Here is a 16613-nt window from a genome sequence, read left to right on the forward strand (position 1 = left end):
GCAGCATGTCAGGCATCCCTGTCCATCACCAACTCGTGAAGCTTGCTCAAACTCATGTCCATCGAGTCAGTGATGCCATCCAACTGTCTCAACCTCAGTCATCCCCTTCTCCTGCCTTCAGTCTTTCCCAGCATCAGGGTCTTTTCCAATGAATCAGTTCTTCACATCAGGTGGCCAAAGTACTGGAGTTTCAGCTTCAGCATCAGTCCTTCCAATGAATATTCAGGACTGACTTCCTTCAGGATGGATTAGTTGGATCTCCTTGCAGTCCAAGGGACTCTCAAGAGTCTTCTCCATCACCACAGTTCAAAAGCATCAATTCCTCGGCGCTCAGCTTTCTTTACAGTCCAACTCTCCCATCCATACTGACTATTGGGAAAACCATAGCCTTGACTAAATGGAACTTTGTTGGCAAAGTAATGTCTCTGGTTTTTAATATGCTGTCTAGGTTGGTCATAACTTTTCTTCCAAGGAGCAAGCATCTTTTAATTTCATGGCTGCAGTCACAATCTGTAGTGATTTGGGAGCCCCCCAGTATAGTCTCTGTTACCATTGTTTCCCCATCTATTTGCCATGAAGTGATGGGACTGGATGCCATGATCTTAGTTTTCTGAATGTTGAGTTTTAGGCCAATTTTTTCACTCTCCTCTTTCACTTTCATCAAGAGGCTCTTTAGTTCTTCGCTTTCTACCATAAGGATGGTGTCATTTGCATATCTGAGGTAATTGATATTTCTCCCGGCAATTTTGATTCCAGCTTGTGCTTCATCCAGCCCAGCATTTCGCATGATGTACTCTGTATACAAATTAACCAGCCCAGCATTTCGCATGATGTACTCTGCATATAAATTAAATAAGCAGGGTAACAATATACAGCCTTGAGGACTCCTTTCCCAATTTGAAACCAGTCTGTTCCATGACTGGTTCTAACTGTTGCTTCTTGACCTGCATACAGATTTCTCAGGAGGCGGGTAAGGTGGTCTGCCTTACCTGGATGATGTAGGAAGTGCCTAAAGTTTATCAGGAAAGATAACGTTTTCCATCATTCACTCCCTAGAAATATAAATTCATTCAAAGCAATGCTGTATCTTTTATGACAGTCCAAACTTAAATTAAAAATGGGGAATGTACACACCTGAATTTTTCTGGTCCAAATGCTCCATAAAAAGTAGTCAATTTTGCATGAGCCCTTAGTACCTAAAGAGAAACAACCCGACAGTCTGAATATTGTGTGCAGTAACATTAAAATAAAAAACACCCAAAATTAGGCATTGTTTTAGAAATCTTGCACATATTCTCCTTTTATCCTGTATTATAGGTCAATACCCATAAATATGGCTGCCTTTATTCAGCACAAAACATAAAACTTGGACTGATGGAAACATTTCCAATCACAGTCATTGCATTGCAATAAAACAGCAAAGAAGAGGAAGGTATTTGTATATAAACTGCGACTTTAAATCTGTCTTCCAAATGTTTCAATCCCAATGGATGATGTAGGAAATGCCTAAAGCTTAGCAGGAAAAGTGTCTTTCAAAATCAATTAGTTTTCCCACTGATTTATAAATATGACCTTCTGGTAAAACCTAACTGGATTATACCAAACATTTACTTTGAGATAAGAGTTAAAAATTATAGATGGTCCCTGGCATGCAATGGTTCAACTTAAGATTTTCTGATGTTATGATGGTGGAAAATCAATATGCATTCAATAGAAATCACACTTTAAGTTTTGATCTCTTCCTGCGTTAATAATATACAAGACAATACTTTCTTGTGATGCTGGCAAGAATTAGGAAGCTGTAGCTCCCCTTAGCCACATAATCCCAAACAACTGATGCCCTTTCCACCATTATGTGTTTTCACTTTCAGTACAGTATTCAATAAATTATATGAGCTATTTGACACTTTATTATAAAGTAGGCCTTGAGTCACATGATTTTGCCCAACTCTCACTAATGTAAGTCTATGAGCACATTTAACATAAGCGAGGCCAAACTATGATGTTCAGTTGGTTGGGTGCATTATATGTACTTTTTATTATCTGCATGTAGCCTGCAGGATCTTAGTTCCCCCACCAGGGATGGAAGCTGTGCCCCCTGCATTGGGAGCATGGAGTCTTAACCACTGGACTGCCAGGAAAATCCGTTAAATGTATTTTTGACTTATGATATTTTCAGCTTAATAATGGGTTGGTCAGGACATACCCCATCATAAATCTAGGAAGATCTGTATGTACATGTACACACATATATATTTTTGACACTATCATAACTATCATCATAATTTATAATTATTTCAGGTAGCAATCACTATGCAAAAATACTTGGAGGAAATATTTCATTTGATTTCAAAATAACCCTTAAGTACTATTATTACTCCCATTTTGCAATAAGGAAAAATGTATTAAAGTAACTTGCTCTTGAAAAAGTACAGATCTATCTTGAATTCAAAAGCATATTCTATTAGTACACTCATCCCCGAATTAACCTATAAATCTAATGTAATTACCTCTTTTAAGCCATCAGAATAGACAAGAACAGTTTTATCTTCTTTCTTCAAAAGCTAAGATGAATAAGAAACATGGTTAGAATATTGGCTATATCAGGTTCTCCATTCTGTGAATTAAAGTAAAAAATCATTTTTAAAAAGTAAATTGCACTGAACTCTGAGATGAATAAAAAAATTATATATCTTGTAAAATGCATTGTTTTTAAGAAACAGCTCACATTTTGCCCATCTGTTATACCTTGATTTTAAGGAATATAACTAGCAACAGTATTCATTCAAAGATCAGTGAGAAAAACAATGTATAGCAAAAAATGCACTTTTTAAATGCACTTTAAAAAGATCACTGATGGAAAAACAATTCAGCTTTTTGGAAATTATTTCTTTTGCTTAAGACAAACTAACATGGACAAAAATTAGAAAAACTTACCCTGGTTTTGGCATAATTTAGCATTTCCTGGGTGGTTTCATAGGTTATCCACTGAGCCTCCAAGCAGTAATTCATCACAAACTCATCATCCTATTGCATAAATGCCAGACATGGTAAGGCGACGCAATGCTGATCATTCCATTATTCTGAATATTCTACTATACAACAGGGAAAACCTACCTGGATTTTATGTAGATTTTCCTTAGCTTCATTTACAAGTTTTTGCCATTCAGTTTGCTCACTGGTGTCCAGAGAACTCAAAGCTAGTTTCTCCAATATATCATTTGATTTTACTTTGTAAACAAGCTGTAATATAAACATGCCACATCAAGAAACCTGAAGCAAAGTAATACTTGTTGATGAAACCTTATGCTGTATGCTAAAAAAAGAAAAAAGTGAATATTCATGCAGTTCAAGAATAAGCACTGGGACTTTCCTGGTGGTCCAGTGGGTAAGACTCCATGCTCCTAATGCAGGGGGCCTGGGTTCAATCCCTGGTCAGGGAACTAGATCGCACAAACTGCAACTAAAGATCTCGAATGCCTAAACTAAGACCTGGTGTAGCCAAATAAATAAATAAAAATAAATATTAAAAAAAAAAAGCATTAAAGAAGGCAACACTTAGATAAGTGAAAGGTAATCCAGATTGCAAAGTTATGTAAATCATTTCTACTGCGTCCTCACTAGACGTGACCAGTAGTGTACTAAGAGCTTTATGTGAATTATCTCAGTTAATTCTCATAAAAACCTAAGTAAGCATTGGAACCTCATCATAACTCTATGGGTAAATACTAAGATCCCTATTCTATGGCTAAGAAAACTTAAACTTTGGACTTCCCAAGTGCTCTGGTGGCTAAGAATTCACCTTCCATTGCAGGGGACGCAAGTTCAATGCCTGGATAGGGAACTAAGATCCCTATGCCATGAGGCAACTAAGCCTGCATGGCACAACTAGAGAAGCCCATGAGCCACAACTACTGAGCCTGCATACTCTAGAGCCTGTGTTCTGCAAGAAGCCCCCATGTGCTGCAAGTAGAGAAAGCCAGCATGTTGCAATGAAGACCCAGCACACCCAAAAATAAATAAACAAATAAACAAAATAAAAATTTCAAAACTCCCTCCAAAAAACCTGAAACTCAAGAGAGGGTCTGAAATTATGTTGTTCAAAAATTAATAGAGGGACTTCCCTGGTGATCTAGCGGCTAAGATTCAGTGCTGACAATGAAGGGTGCCGAGGTTTGGTCCTGGTCAGAGATCTAGATCCCACATGCCACAACTAAGACTTCGCACACTGCAACCAAAGATCCCACATACTGCAACTAAAGACTGAAGACCCTGTGTGCTGTGACTACGATCCAGTGCAGTCAAATTGATTAACTTTAATTTTTTTTTTAAATAAATGGAGCTGGTTTTTAGAAGATGACCACACAATTATGTTTCATGTCTAGTTTTCCATCAAAGGTTCTTTAGCAGCTAGAAACAACTTGAATATAGATAAAGTCAGAATTTCAGGTTTCTTTTTCCTTTTAATTTTATTTAATTATCTTTTGGCCATGTGGCATGTGGTATCTCTTCCTGACCAGGGATCAAACTACAGCCTCCTGGCTTTGAAAGCATGGAGTCTTAATCACCGGACCGCCAGGGAAGTACTTCAGGTTCCTTTCTTATAAACAAAATACCAATTTTAACATGGGCTTTCTGGTTCCGAAAGCTAAAAAGGATATGTACACATGATGTACACATGAACACATGTACACCCATTTTTTTTAACTAAAAGAGAAAATTTTTTTTAAAATTATATGAAAGAGTAGTTTCTATAGTTCTGTGTCTCCAGTGCCTGAAAACACCTTTCACTGGTTTTGATTTTTTGCTCTATTCACCTTTTTAAAAATTAGAAACTCAGATGTTTAAAAAGATAATAATATAACAAATACTTGTATATTTATCACTCAAATTAAAAAAAAATAGAGCACATTACTTACAGGGGTTAACAGTCAGCCACCTGTTGCTCTGGCTAAGCCATGAGAAAATCGCCATGGGAAAAGAATAAAAGCAAAATATAGCAACACAACACAACCCAAATAAAAGTACATCGGGTTGATCAGTTGGGGTTGTCATGCCCTGCTAAGCTAAGGAAAAACAGTGTGGACCTTGGAGCGCCGGGTCAGTGCAAGTTCAGAACACTGCTTGTGCACACACTAAGATGTTTTCCCAAGGCATATGCGGGTCTATGACCTCCGGCTTGATGATAGCCCTTGTACAAGAAAATAACGAAGATAGTTTAAAGTAATCAATAAAATGGGAGACGTGACTGGGAACACAGGAGGCTGACTTCATCGTAACACAAGATACTTTCTGCTTGCCAAAACACTAAATAAAAGTGATGTGGCTCCAAGAAACAGGGCTCTTGACCCAAAAGGTCTTGAGTTCCCTGGTCCCATCTTTAAAACTTTAATTCTGTCTCTAGTTTCTTTTTCCCAAACTGCGTCGACCACTTTCAATCCCTACTTGCTGTGCTGGCCACAGAAATCACTAATATAGTTTAAGATCTCTCTCTTCTTCTAAATACATCATCCTCCTTCCCTAAACTAGAAATATCTGTTATCTTAATTTTGGTGGTTGTTATCCCACTAATTTACTTACTTCTTTACTCATAAACACTTTTAAACAATATATGGAATTCTTTTCTGTGTTTTAAAATGTTATGTTTAAAAACTTTTTATTTAATATTGGAGTATAGTTGATTAACAATGTGATAATTTCAGGTGTACGACAAAATGATTCAGTTATACATATGCACTGCATCTACTTTTTCAAGCTCTCTTTCCATTTAGGCTGTTACATAAAATGCTACATTTTTTCACTCCTTTTTTTTTTTTTTTAATTTGATTATGCCAGGTCTTTGTGGCACATAAGATCTTTAGCTACAGCATGCAAGCTCTCAGTTGCAGTATGTGGGGATTTAGTTCCCTAACCACAATCAAACCTGGGCCCCCTTCATTGGGATTACTGGAGTCTTAGTCACTGAATCAGTGGGGAAGTCCCCAAAATGCTACATATTTTAAACAACAAACAGGTGGATACTCACCATCCGCAAAGGAAATACTAGTTAGTTCTTCACTACCACTAGGCTTCCTCCTTCATTACTTACCACGACTTTTCAGGGGATATCAATGAATTCCTAATTACCAAATTCAACAACTTTCAGTTTTTATGCTTGATTTTATCAGTAATATTTGCAACTGCTGATCACTCCCCACTCAACTTTTTGTCTTTTGGCCACGTCTCATGGCTTATAGGACCACAATTCCCCCATCAAGGACTGAACCTAGGCCCTCAGCAGTGAAAGCAAAAAGCCCTAACCACTGGACTGCCAGGGATTCTCCTCCGTAAACTTCAGTTTCTTCTTCTTTGGCTTCTTCAATTGCACATTTGTGTAGGTTTCTTCCCAAATGTGTTCATCGCCTTTCTTCCTCTATGTCCCATGTGCTGGTGCCCTGTATCTCATACTCAGATCTCTTCTGACTCTCCACATTCTCCTTGAGAGGTCTGAGTCATTCCCCCGTGTTATCCACCTCCAGATTCAGCTCAGATCACTCTCTAGGTTCCTATCAGAGAGCCTCATTTTGTAAGATCCCTTACATGCAATGTTTTTTTTTAAACATATAATTTTATTTATTTAATTTCTGGGCTATGCTGGGTCTTTGTTGCTGTGAGGGCTTTTCTCTAGTTGCAGTGAGTGGGGGCTACTCTCTGCATGGACCTTTCATTGTAGTGGCTTCTCTTGTTGGGGAGTATGGGCCTTAGGGCACACAAGGCTTCAGCTCCCCAGTTCCAGAGCACAGGCTCCGTAGTTGCAGTGCACGGGCTTAGGTGCTCCCTGGCATGTGGGATCTTCCCGGATCAGGGATTGAACCTCTGTCTCCTGCACTGGCAGCAGATTCTTTACTGCTGAGCCACTAGGGAAGTCACACATGCAATGTTCATAAGGCAGAACCCCTTATATGCTATCCCTAACTCTTTCACGACACTCTTCATTTTTAAGTCATATCATCACATTCCAACGAGTGTGCTGAGCAGAGACCTGCAAGTCCCTTCCCGACATTATCACCCCCTGTTTGATCACTGAGCCCCACTGCTTCTACCTTCCACACACCTCTCTTGGCCTTCCTTCCTGTGTGTCTCTACCTTGCTGCACTGGTTCAGTCTTCCAACTGAGATACGGGTTCAATCCCATTATCAATTTCCCCTTTTTATACAGTGAAATTCTTAGGAGCTCCCCATCACCTGCAGAACAAAACCTAAATCCTCTGCAGTGCACACAAAGCCCTCCAGACTCTGACCTTCTTCTCCATCATCACCTTTTCTTTCAATGCACATTGAACCTACATGCTAGTCCTGACTAATTACTAGGAGTTCCTGGAAACCATAAGACTCCCTTACTTACTTTCTTTTTAACATCTATGTGAATTTCTTTTTAATAAGGGATGAATTTTTCTTTTTTAAGTTTTCACTGAATTTGTTACAGTGTTGTTTCTGTTCCATGCTTTGGTTTTACAGCCTCCAGGCAAGCGGGATCCTAGCTCCCTGACCAGCAATCAAACCTGCAACCCCATCCCTGTTTTGGTTGGCGAAGCCCCAACCACTGGTTTGCCAGGAAAGTTCCATCCCTCACTTTCTTCATGTGTCCTAATACTTAGAATTCCCTTCCTCTCCCAGGACTATCAGGAATATCTTCAAGATCTGACATAAAATTACCTCCTCCAGGAAGTCTTCCCACCCTACTTAAAAGTTCAGTACCTCCTTTGAATCCCTTACTCTACTTTGGTCATATCTTAATTACAGGTCTGATCACACTGAATTTCAATCATGTTTTACCTGTTTGTCTCCTCAGCCTCTAGTACATGAAGAAATGCTTTCAATGCATGAATCAATACATGAATAATTACCTCAACATCTAGTCCAAACTGAATGGCAAAGCTCTCAGCTTCAACAAATCTGTGTTTGTGAAGTAACCGACTCAATCTGAAAAATTGAAAAGAAATTTCAGTAAAATTTTTAATCAGGGAATTCAAGTCTTCCATTAAGGGGTAAGGCTCAGAAGAAAAGGAGAAGTTACCTGTTTTCTGGTAAAGCTTCTGTAAGACATCTGAGTGCTAAAACGGAGACTGAGTCTTCAGACAGACTGAAAAAAATGTTTTAATATTGACATTTGTCATTTAATATTAGTAAGTAAATTTTAACTGTGCGGTTATTTAATGATGTATCTGATAAACAAAATATGACCTACCTTGGATCATTTTTGCAAATTCCTTCCAGAAGGTAAATGGTATCCTACAAGAGCAAAAACATGCTTAAAATTGAGAAACAGAAAAAAAAAAAAAAAAACAGAAAAAAAAAAAAAAAATTGAGAAACAGAAATAATCCACTTTATAGTTACTAGAGTAACAGCTGGTTTAGGCAGAAATTATCCATCAATGGATTCTAAAATTACTGAGAAAAACTGTTGAGGAAAAGAATATATTCCCATAGTCTCTAAACAGTACCACAGAAATTACTTACTAATTACCAGGGGGAACGTGTACTTTTACAAGGAAGAAATCTGGCAGATCTGCTTTAACCAAGTGATCAAATTTAATAGCACCAATAACAAGATGAGTAAACTTGAGTCCCTTAACATGATTCAGTCAGGACACAATATCACCTATGCAGGATCCTGGCCAGAAAAGCTGAGCACAAATCTAATCACGATGAGGCTGACAGATCCAAATGGAGGAACATTCAACCATTCTACTAGTACTCAAGAAAATGTGTCAGAAAAGACCAAGATAAGACTAAGGAAGTTTAGAGATTAAAGTAAACCACCATGTGACCACAACAAAATTCAATTTCTGATGCTTGACTGAATCCTAGGTCAGGGGGAAAAAAAAGTTCTCAAGTAATTGGCACTATTGGTAAAATTTGAATTTGGATGGCATATTTCACAATAATATTGCATTACTGTTAAATGTTGTGAGTGTGATGACTATGTTTTAGAAGAATGGCTTGACTCTTTAGGAGATACCTGGTAAAACTAGAGATGAGAAGTTATGATGTCTGCAAGTAATTTCCAAATGGTTTGGAAAAAATGCAGGGCGTGTATATAAAAGAGATGAAACACAGTAAAAAAATTTTTTTAGGATAAAATCTTTAGTTAAAAAATAAATTATTTTTTGTTAAAATTATTTAAATTTATCTTATTTTATTATTAGTTAAATTTATTATTATTTAGTTAATATTTTTAGTTAGAAAGTTAAGTAAAAAGTGATAACCTCTCCCAAATTAACAATCATTTATATTCCCTGTGAACAGACAAGAAAATTGAATATGCAATTGACTGACGTCTTAGTCAATTAATTATCTTGTCTTTTTAAATGAAAACTGACCTCCTACAAATAAATGTATTTCAGGACCTCTGATAACAATAAATATGGTTAGAAACCTGAGATTTATCCAGGTATTCCACTAGGTTCCACTCATTCTTGACTCAGTTATTCTTAATTGTTTTTGTTGTTGTTGCTATAAAGTAGTTCAAAATACATGTCACCTTACCGTGCTAATTCCTGTTTGGACCAGAGAAGAAATACTAGATACTTCCAAAGAATACAGTATTTCCATTGCAGGTAATGAATAGACCACGAGGTTTTTCATCTAAAAAAAAATAGGACAGCAATGAATTTCTTAGGTCAATATAAACCTATAAGCACAAGATAGCACTTCACAATCCAGGACATAGATGAAAACATTTGATACAATGTTAAATGAAAAAAAAAATAAGTAAATTTGTTACTGTATCATTTAAAGGTTACATATAAAATTACATTCTATCCCATCTTCTAAATCTGCTACCTGGAGTCCATTTAATTCGGAAGGCAAATGTAAATGTAAGGCAAATGTAACTAAAGCAAATGTAATTCCTCAGTGTCAGAACCAAGAAGTATCACTATAATACGCATTTTCTTGTGGAAATGCTCCAATTAAAGTATGGAACAGAGATTTATACCATTTTCTCATTTAGATGAGAAAAAAGACCTCTCCACAGGGTTATTTCTGATCTGTCAAGTACATGTGTGAAATAAGAGCTAATATATTGTGAGCACTACTTAACAACCAGTTTTGTATTAATGCTATTTCTAACACATAATATGGACAAATGTGAAATAAATTCTCCCAAACCTTCTTATTAGTAGTAGTTGTCAGAGCCACTAATTTGAGATTTGTAATCCCTTGCCTGAAAGAGAAAAGAAGGTTTAAGTGAATCACATAAGCCAGTTGCTAGACATAAGCTAAGTCAAAGTGATATCCTTATATAAAAATTTATTCACACAGAAAATAATGAATTTGGCTTCTCAACGTTTATGGCCTAGACTGACACTCTTTCTAACACATTCACTTGGAGTTTTTTGTGTTACCTATTTGTTCTTAATGGCTAACAATGAAATGGTCTTTACCCTGTCAGTCTGTTCACAGTGTTATTTGGAATGTAATGGGGCTTCCCTGGTGGCTCATCTGGTAAAGAATCTGCCTGAAATGCAGGAGACCTAGGTTCGACCCCTGAGTTGAGTAGATTTCCTGGAGCAGGGAAGGCTACCCACTCCAGTATTCTTGTCTGGAGAATTCCATAGACTGTAGAGACCACGGGGTAGCAAAGATCTGATCAGAACCAGGCAAGAAACCTAATTCTAACAGAAGGGAAATCAATGTGAGTGTCATAATGTACCAGGTGACTGATGAAGGCGACTCCGCTTCTGTGGTGAGAAGAAACTCTTCTACATGAAGGACAGGCCAGTTCCATATGAGAGTTAGGGTGTAAGCATCCCATAAGCTCAACACGTTCTGCAAAAGAGACATTTCACTGATACATCCTCTTAATGACTAAAAATTTACACTTGGGAATCTATCTTTTGATATGTAACTGAAATAAAGTACAATACACAAGACAGTAATTCACCCCAGCTAAAGTCCTTGTCTTGGTTAAGTCTGACAACACTTCCACTGTTAAATATAATACCAAGTGAAAATACTTAAGGCAAAGTATCAGAAACATACCTCGGTATCAAGAACAAAAAGCAGGTTGTCTATAAGCTGGAACTTCTTTGCACCTACAAAAGAAAAAGCAAGGTGTGTAAGGACTATGTTTCTGGGTTACATATTGCCATATTTAAGACAGTAAATAACATACTTATGAAAAGGCAGAACTACACTTAAACAAGAAGTTTCCATTCCCATGTATTCCCTCCCCTCTACTTTTCTGGATGACTACTAAAACAAAAAACCTTCCAAAATGAAGAGTAACAAGTGCAACACTCCCATAAGTCAAATATGCAGACAATCATAGACTAATAAGCTGGCTTGTCTGCAAGAGTTATTTGGTAAAATGGCCCACATGCTAGACTTAGCATATTGACATGAAAATAACAACTCATTTTCAATTACCAAAAGTAGTTTCATTAACTTGTTTTTACCTTTGATAATCTCTGAATCAATAACACTCTTAACTGTCATCCCTTTCCTCGAAGAATCTGGCTCCCATTTTGAGAATGCACAACTGCCAGTTCCCTACAGAAGTGAAATGTCAATTACAAACTTGGTTTTAGACCCAAGTTCTCTTCCAAGTAGAAACATCAAAGTTGTACATGACTGATTTCAAAATATATTTATATATATTCAAGCTCAGCTAGCTGTATCATCCAGTTCCTCTCCTAGTTTTCAAGAAAACAGAATTGAAAGAACAGTGAACTCCTACCACATTTAACAAGGAGCAGGCATGTTCAGGCAACTTAGAGACACCAGATAAGCTTTAAGACGTCCTCTAGAATTATGAGATAAATACAGTGCTTGATGAAGTATTGTCATTAAAATAACTACTATTTAAAAAAAACTCATAAATATTCATTTCAAATTATTTGAAGCCCGATGAAATACTGAACAGGATACACTAGATGGGGAAAAATGCCCGCTTAATATATAAATTTGGCAAGCAAAAATGTTCTAAATGCTGTAATAATATAATTCAATATAGAATTTTTGCCTACTCCTTGAATATGACATTAGATATTTTGTTTGCTGCTGTTGTACTCATAGCTGAAGTGAAAAGTGAAAGTGTTGGTTGCTCAACTCTTTGCAACCCCATGGACTACAGCCCATCAGACTCCTCTCCATGGAATTCTCCAGGCAAGAATATTGGAAGTCATTTCCTTCTTCAGTGGATCTTCCGGACCCAGGGATCGAATCCAGGTCTCCTGTATTACAGGCAGATTCTTTACCATCTGAGCAACCAGGGAAGCCCTAACTGAAAGACTTGCTAAATGTCAGGTAGAGATTTGTGAAAATAAAGATGCAATAGTTTTTCCAATGTAGAAACTTAGTTAACTTATTGAGTTAATTTCATGACCTTTATTCTCTAATTTCCCTATTTCTGCTATACACTACAAATTCATAATTTTTTACCAAAACTATGTTTTAATGAAACATTTCAGAAAAATAAATTTGAAATTTTATAAAAAAAGAATTACCCCAATTATCACAGGGATTTCGCTTGCTAAATCACCAGCCACAAGATTGAGACAACCAAGAGTATGATAATTCTCAGTAGAAATAAAGCTGGACTGGATTTGTCCTTGTAACTGGAAGATTAAAAAAAATAAGAATGTTATATATATGCTCCATAGTCCAAACTCCTTGGAAAGATTGATAAAAATCAGTTAAATCAACAGTTACAAATGTACCTTGTTAATAGGAATGTCATTAAAATGTTTCATCATGCTAATTCCCCAAAGTCAACCATTAGACAATTATGCAGAAATACTTTCTTAAACTGGCATTGAAGTTTTAACAAGACAGTGTGGTTTTGTCTTACCTTCTTAGCTGTATTGACGTCTGCCTTTTCAATCGCTGCATGAAAAAGAGAAAGTAGGCTAAATTTATACTATGACATAAAATACATAGGAGTCTCCTGTGTCAAGATGAAATTATATACAATCTAGTGAGAAGAACAACTGGTCAGAAATTAATAAAGTGCTAGTGACTTTTCAATTTTGCCCTTGACCAAAGAAATAAACTGTGATGACATGTTGTACTCAGGGCACCCGCCAGCATGTTTTACAATCCTTACAGTGCCTCTCCACACGTTCGCTCACCAAGGTTCTTCCTACTCAGAGTCTTCTCCCTGCCCCAACTCTCCTAGTCAAGCTCTGAAGGGCTACCTGTGATGTCTTCATCACTTTGCACTCCCTTTTGGAAGAGTTGTTTCACTTGTCCAGCTCCTTCATCAACCTTTAGAGAACCATGTATCTTAAATCTCCTCGTATCCCCAGGATCTGGCACATTCTTAGCACATGTATGCATGTGTGCTAAATCGCTTCAGTTGGGTCCTACTCTTTATGACCTTTGTGATCCTATGGACTGTAGCCCACCAGGCTCCTCTGTCCATGGGATTCTCCAGGCTAACATACTGGAGTGGGTTGTCATGCCCTCCTCCAGGGGATCTTCCCAACCCAGGGATCAAACTATTATCTCCTACGTCTCCCGCACTGGCAGGCGGGTTCTTTATCACTAGCGTCACCTGAGAAGCCCTCTTAGCACACAGTAGATCTAAAAAAAAAATTGTTGAATACATACCTGGAATCAATTCCTCAATCTCGGCTAGTTCAGAGGGATATAAGATCCACACGATTCACTAACACACTCTAGATTACTGCTCTGTATTATTAACACACAACCATTTCAGTTTACAGGTTCATTCATTCCAGCAAAAAGCATTTATTACTATGCTAGCATATGCTCGCCCATCTCTCTGACTAAGTTGTAAAGTCGTCGAAGGCTATAAATAAATATTTCTTCAGATTCTGTTGCAGCCCTAACTTGGAGAATACGTACATTACAAATACTCAAAGTATACCCAGTATCAAAGAATGTAGGTACACTAAAATATTCTCAAAGAGAGTATATTAAAATTACTTGGAAAACTCATAAGAAATATTGCTGTGCGGCTTCCCTGGTGACGCAGTGGTAAAGAATATGCCTGCCAATCCAGGAGACGCAGGTTCAATCCCTGGTTTAGGAAGACCGCGCACACCGAGAAGCCACGAAGCCAGTGCACCGCAGCTGCTGAGCCTGCGCTCTACAGCTCGGGAACCGCGACTACTGAAGCCCATGCGCCCTTACAGCCCGTGTTCCACAGGAAAAGAAGCCACAACAATGAACAGCCTGCACATCACAACTGGAGAGCAGAACTCCTGAGCTCTGTACGTAGAGAAAGCACATGCTCAGCAATGAAGACACAATAAACCAACAGTGTAACAGTGCCAACAAAAAATAAATAAAATTATTGATTTACCATGGCTAATTCATTTCAATGTATAACAAAAACTACTGTAATGATGTAAAGTAATTAGCCTCCAACTAATAAAAATAAATGGGAAAAAATAAAATAAAATAAAGCCAGTGGCAGAGACCTCAACTCAAAAAAAAAAAAAAATTATTGATTTAAAAAAAGAGCCCTTTGCTCAAAAAAAATTTGCTTCAAATCAGTAATAAGAAAATATTACATTACTTACCTTGTTGAATTTTTACAAGCTGAAGGTTCGTAATACAAAAAAGTCCATTGTTTGTAAGAAGCAGCATATAATAGGTATCTATTAAAATAAAATCAAGCCAGCTTTTTTAAAAGGCACATCAATATAAAATTTAAACCAGAGTCTGGATCTAGCTTAAAAATATGTCCATTTGCTCACTTAAAGTCTAATAACCAAATAATATAGTAGCAATACAGATAAAAGTTATTTATAAAGAGTTGGTAAATTATCTGCAAAAACAAAACTACTTCTTTGAAACTTATAAACCAAACTTCATTTACCAGAAAATAATAATCTCAGCTACATCAAAATAAAGTCCAGTTAACATGTGTTAAAAAGAAGTATAATAAATACACTAAAATCCATAAGAACATTTTTAAAGAATATTATGTATCCTTTTATCTATAGAACTCTTAAAACTGTAAAAAGTTTAGGATATATTATTTAAGAAGAGTTAACATTTAAGCCTCTGAAAAGATCTAAAATAAACTTATTTTTTAAAACAATATTAATTGCACCCCAAAAGTTTAACTTCGTGTAAGTGTTAGTCACTCAGTCATGTCCGACTCTTTGTGACCTCATGGACTGTAGCCCGCAAGGCTCCTCTGTCCATGGGGATTCTCCAGGCAAGAATACTGCAGTGGGCTGCCATTTCCTCCTCCAGGGGATCTTCCCAACCCAGGGATCAAACCCAGGTCTCCTGCACTGCAGGTGGGTTCTTTACCAACTGAGCCACCTAGCACAAATTAATTTACCTAATATATTAAGTACAAATCTGATTTTTTGACTGAACATTATTAAGAAGATATTAAAAAAGAAATTTAAAAACTTACCCTCATTTGAACTATCTTTCTCAATAACAAGATTCCGGTAAGTACACTGATTTTCATCGTTAGCTTTCTGAACAAAAGCCTAATTACAAATTAATATCAAGTGATAAGATTAAACCCAGAAAAATACAATCAAAGATTATTTTCTTTAAACTTGAGGGTCATCAATTATCATTAGCAATAATTCTGCCTATATCCCAAACATTTTAGTCTTGAAATAGAAAACTATTATGGACAAGTATACAGTCTTCAAACTGTAATTTTTCAGCTTTGCACTTATGTCATATGTTTTGTGGATTAAAAAATGTTGCCTGCCATTTCAGCAAAGGATGCTGTGGCCACATCCAGCCATGAAGGAACTCAGGATGGATATGAACAGGCTGCCCACTGGCCAGCCCTCAGCCACGGCAGCTACTCCCAAGTGTACACCAAGGGGACTCTGGATGGGGAAGCACCTGACTCTGGCCCTGGATAGTAAAGGTGCATATATCAAAGGAATGATTTGAGTGAGCCCACTCGTGCATCTTCCCATACACAGAAAACATCAAATTCATTAACCTGAGATACCTGACTTTCTTTAGTTAACAGCACTCTTTTGATGTTCCGACTATATGGTCTGTCTTGCAAAACTCCTATATATCCTAGCTCCTCCCTTACTTCTTCAGAGCAGTCCCTCAGAGCTATCTTGAGAGACTGCCTCCCGGGCTTGAAGTTCTCAGAAAGTCCACCCAATAAAACATAATTCTCAACTTTTAGGTTATGCATTTTTTCAGTTTCTAAGCTATGATTCTTAAATTCAACGTTAAGAAACATTACTCTTTTAATTTAAAACACAAATCAAGCAATGCTTTGCTAGAGTTTTTAGCTAAGAGATAATTTAGAATTTAGATAATGGAGATGAAAAAGGTAACAAGGTAACAAGGTCTTACATTGGTGAGTAATGTTAGCTTTGATGTTACATGAATAAGATGTAAGTTGCCACTTCTCTCCCCAACCAAAAGAAACTTTCCTCCTTGACACAGGCCAACGACGTCCACTTCAGTATCTGAAAATTTCAAATCCAAGTTATGCCAAGCTTCCTCCAAAAATGTTTATTTTCAATACAAAGAATTGCAAATTTTGTTATTTAAAGTCAACTATTTGAGAAGCTTCTTTTAAATATTTCAGGAAAGTAGTGATTAATGTCAAAAGGAATGCTACTGACTCTTAGTCAATAAATATTTGCTGAGCA

The 16613-nt window shown here is 37.0% G+C and overlaps 1 protein-coding gene across 4 annotated transcripts in view; it reads right to left on the reverse strand.

Moving 5' to 3' along the window:
• KNTC1 (kinetochore associated 1) overlaps positions 1-16613 on the reverse strand; it is a 71910-nt gene that overhangs the window by 48135 nt on the left and 7162 nt on the right. For all 4 annotated transcript variants that reach the window (XM_070475163.1, XM_070475160.1, XM_070475161.1 and 1 more), the window contains exons 4-20: positions 16312-16427; positions 15386-15464; positions 14535-14612; positions 12836-12870; positions 12492-12602; positions 11442-11535; positions 11026-11078; positions 10697-10812; positions 10153-10207; positions 9529-9627; positions 8228-8271; positions 8057-8122; positions 7887-7962; positions 3118-3243; positions 2938-3027; positions 2511-2564; positions 1135-1196 (exon numbers count right to left, since the gene is read on the reverse strand). In XM_070475163.1, coding sequence (XP_070331264.1) covers positions 1135-1196; positions 2511-2564; positions 2938-3027; positions 3118-3243; positions 7887-7962; positions 8057-8122; positions 8228-8271; positions 9529-9627; positions 10153-10207; positions 10697-10812; positions 11026-11078; positions 11442-11535; positions 12492-12602; positions 12836-12870; positions 14535-14612; positions 15386-15464; positions 16312-16427 — 1354 coding nt within the window. The remainder of the gene's footprint in view (positions 1-1134; positions 1197-2510; positions 2565-2937; positions 3028-3117; positions 3244-7886; positions 7963-8056; positions 8123-8227; positions 8272-9528; positions 9628-10152; positions 10208-10696; positions 10813-11025; positions 11079-11441; positions 11536-12491; positions 12603-12835; positions 12871-14534; positions 14613-15385; positions 15465-16311; positions 16428-16613) is intronic.

The sequence above is a fragment of the Odocoileus virginianus genome, chromosome 12 (assembly GCF_023699985.2).
Source record: "Odocoileus virginianus isolate 20LAN1187 ecotype Illinois chromosome 12, Ovbor_1.2, whole genome shotgun sequence".
NCBI classification, from domain to species: Eukaryota; Metazoa; Chordata; class Mammalia; order Artiodactyla; family Cervidae; genus Odocoileus; species Odocoileus virginianus.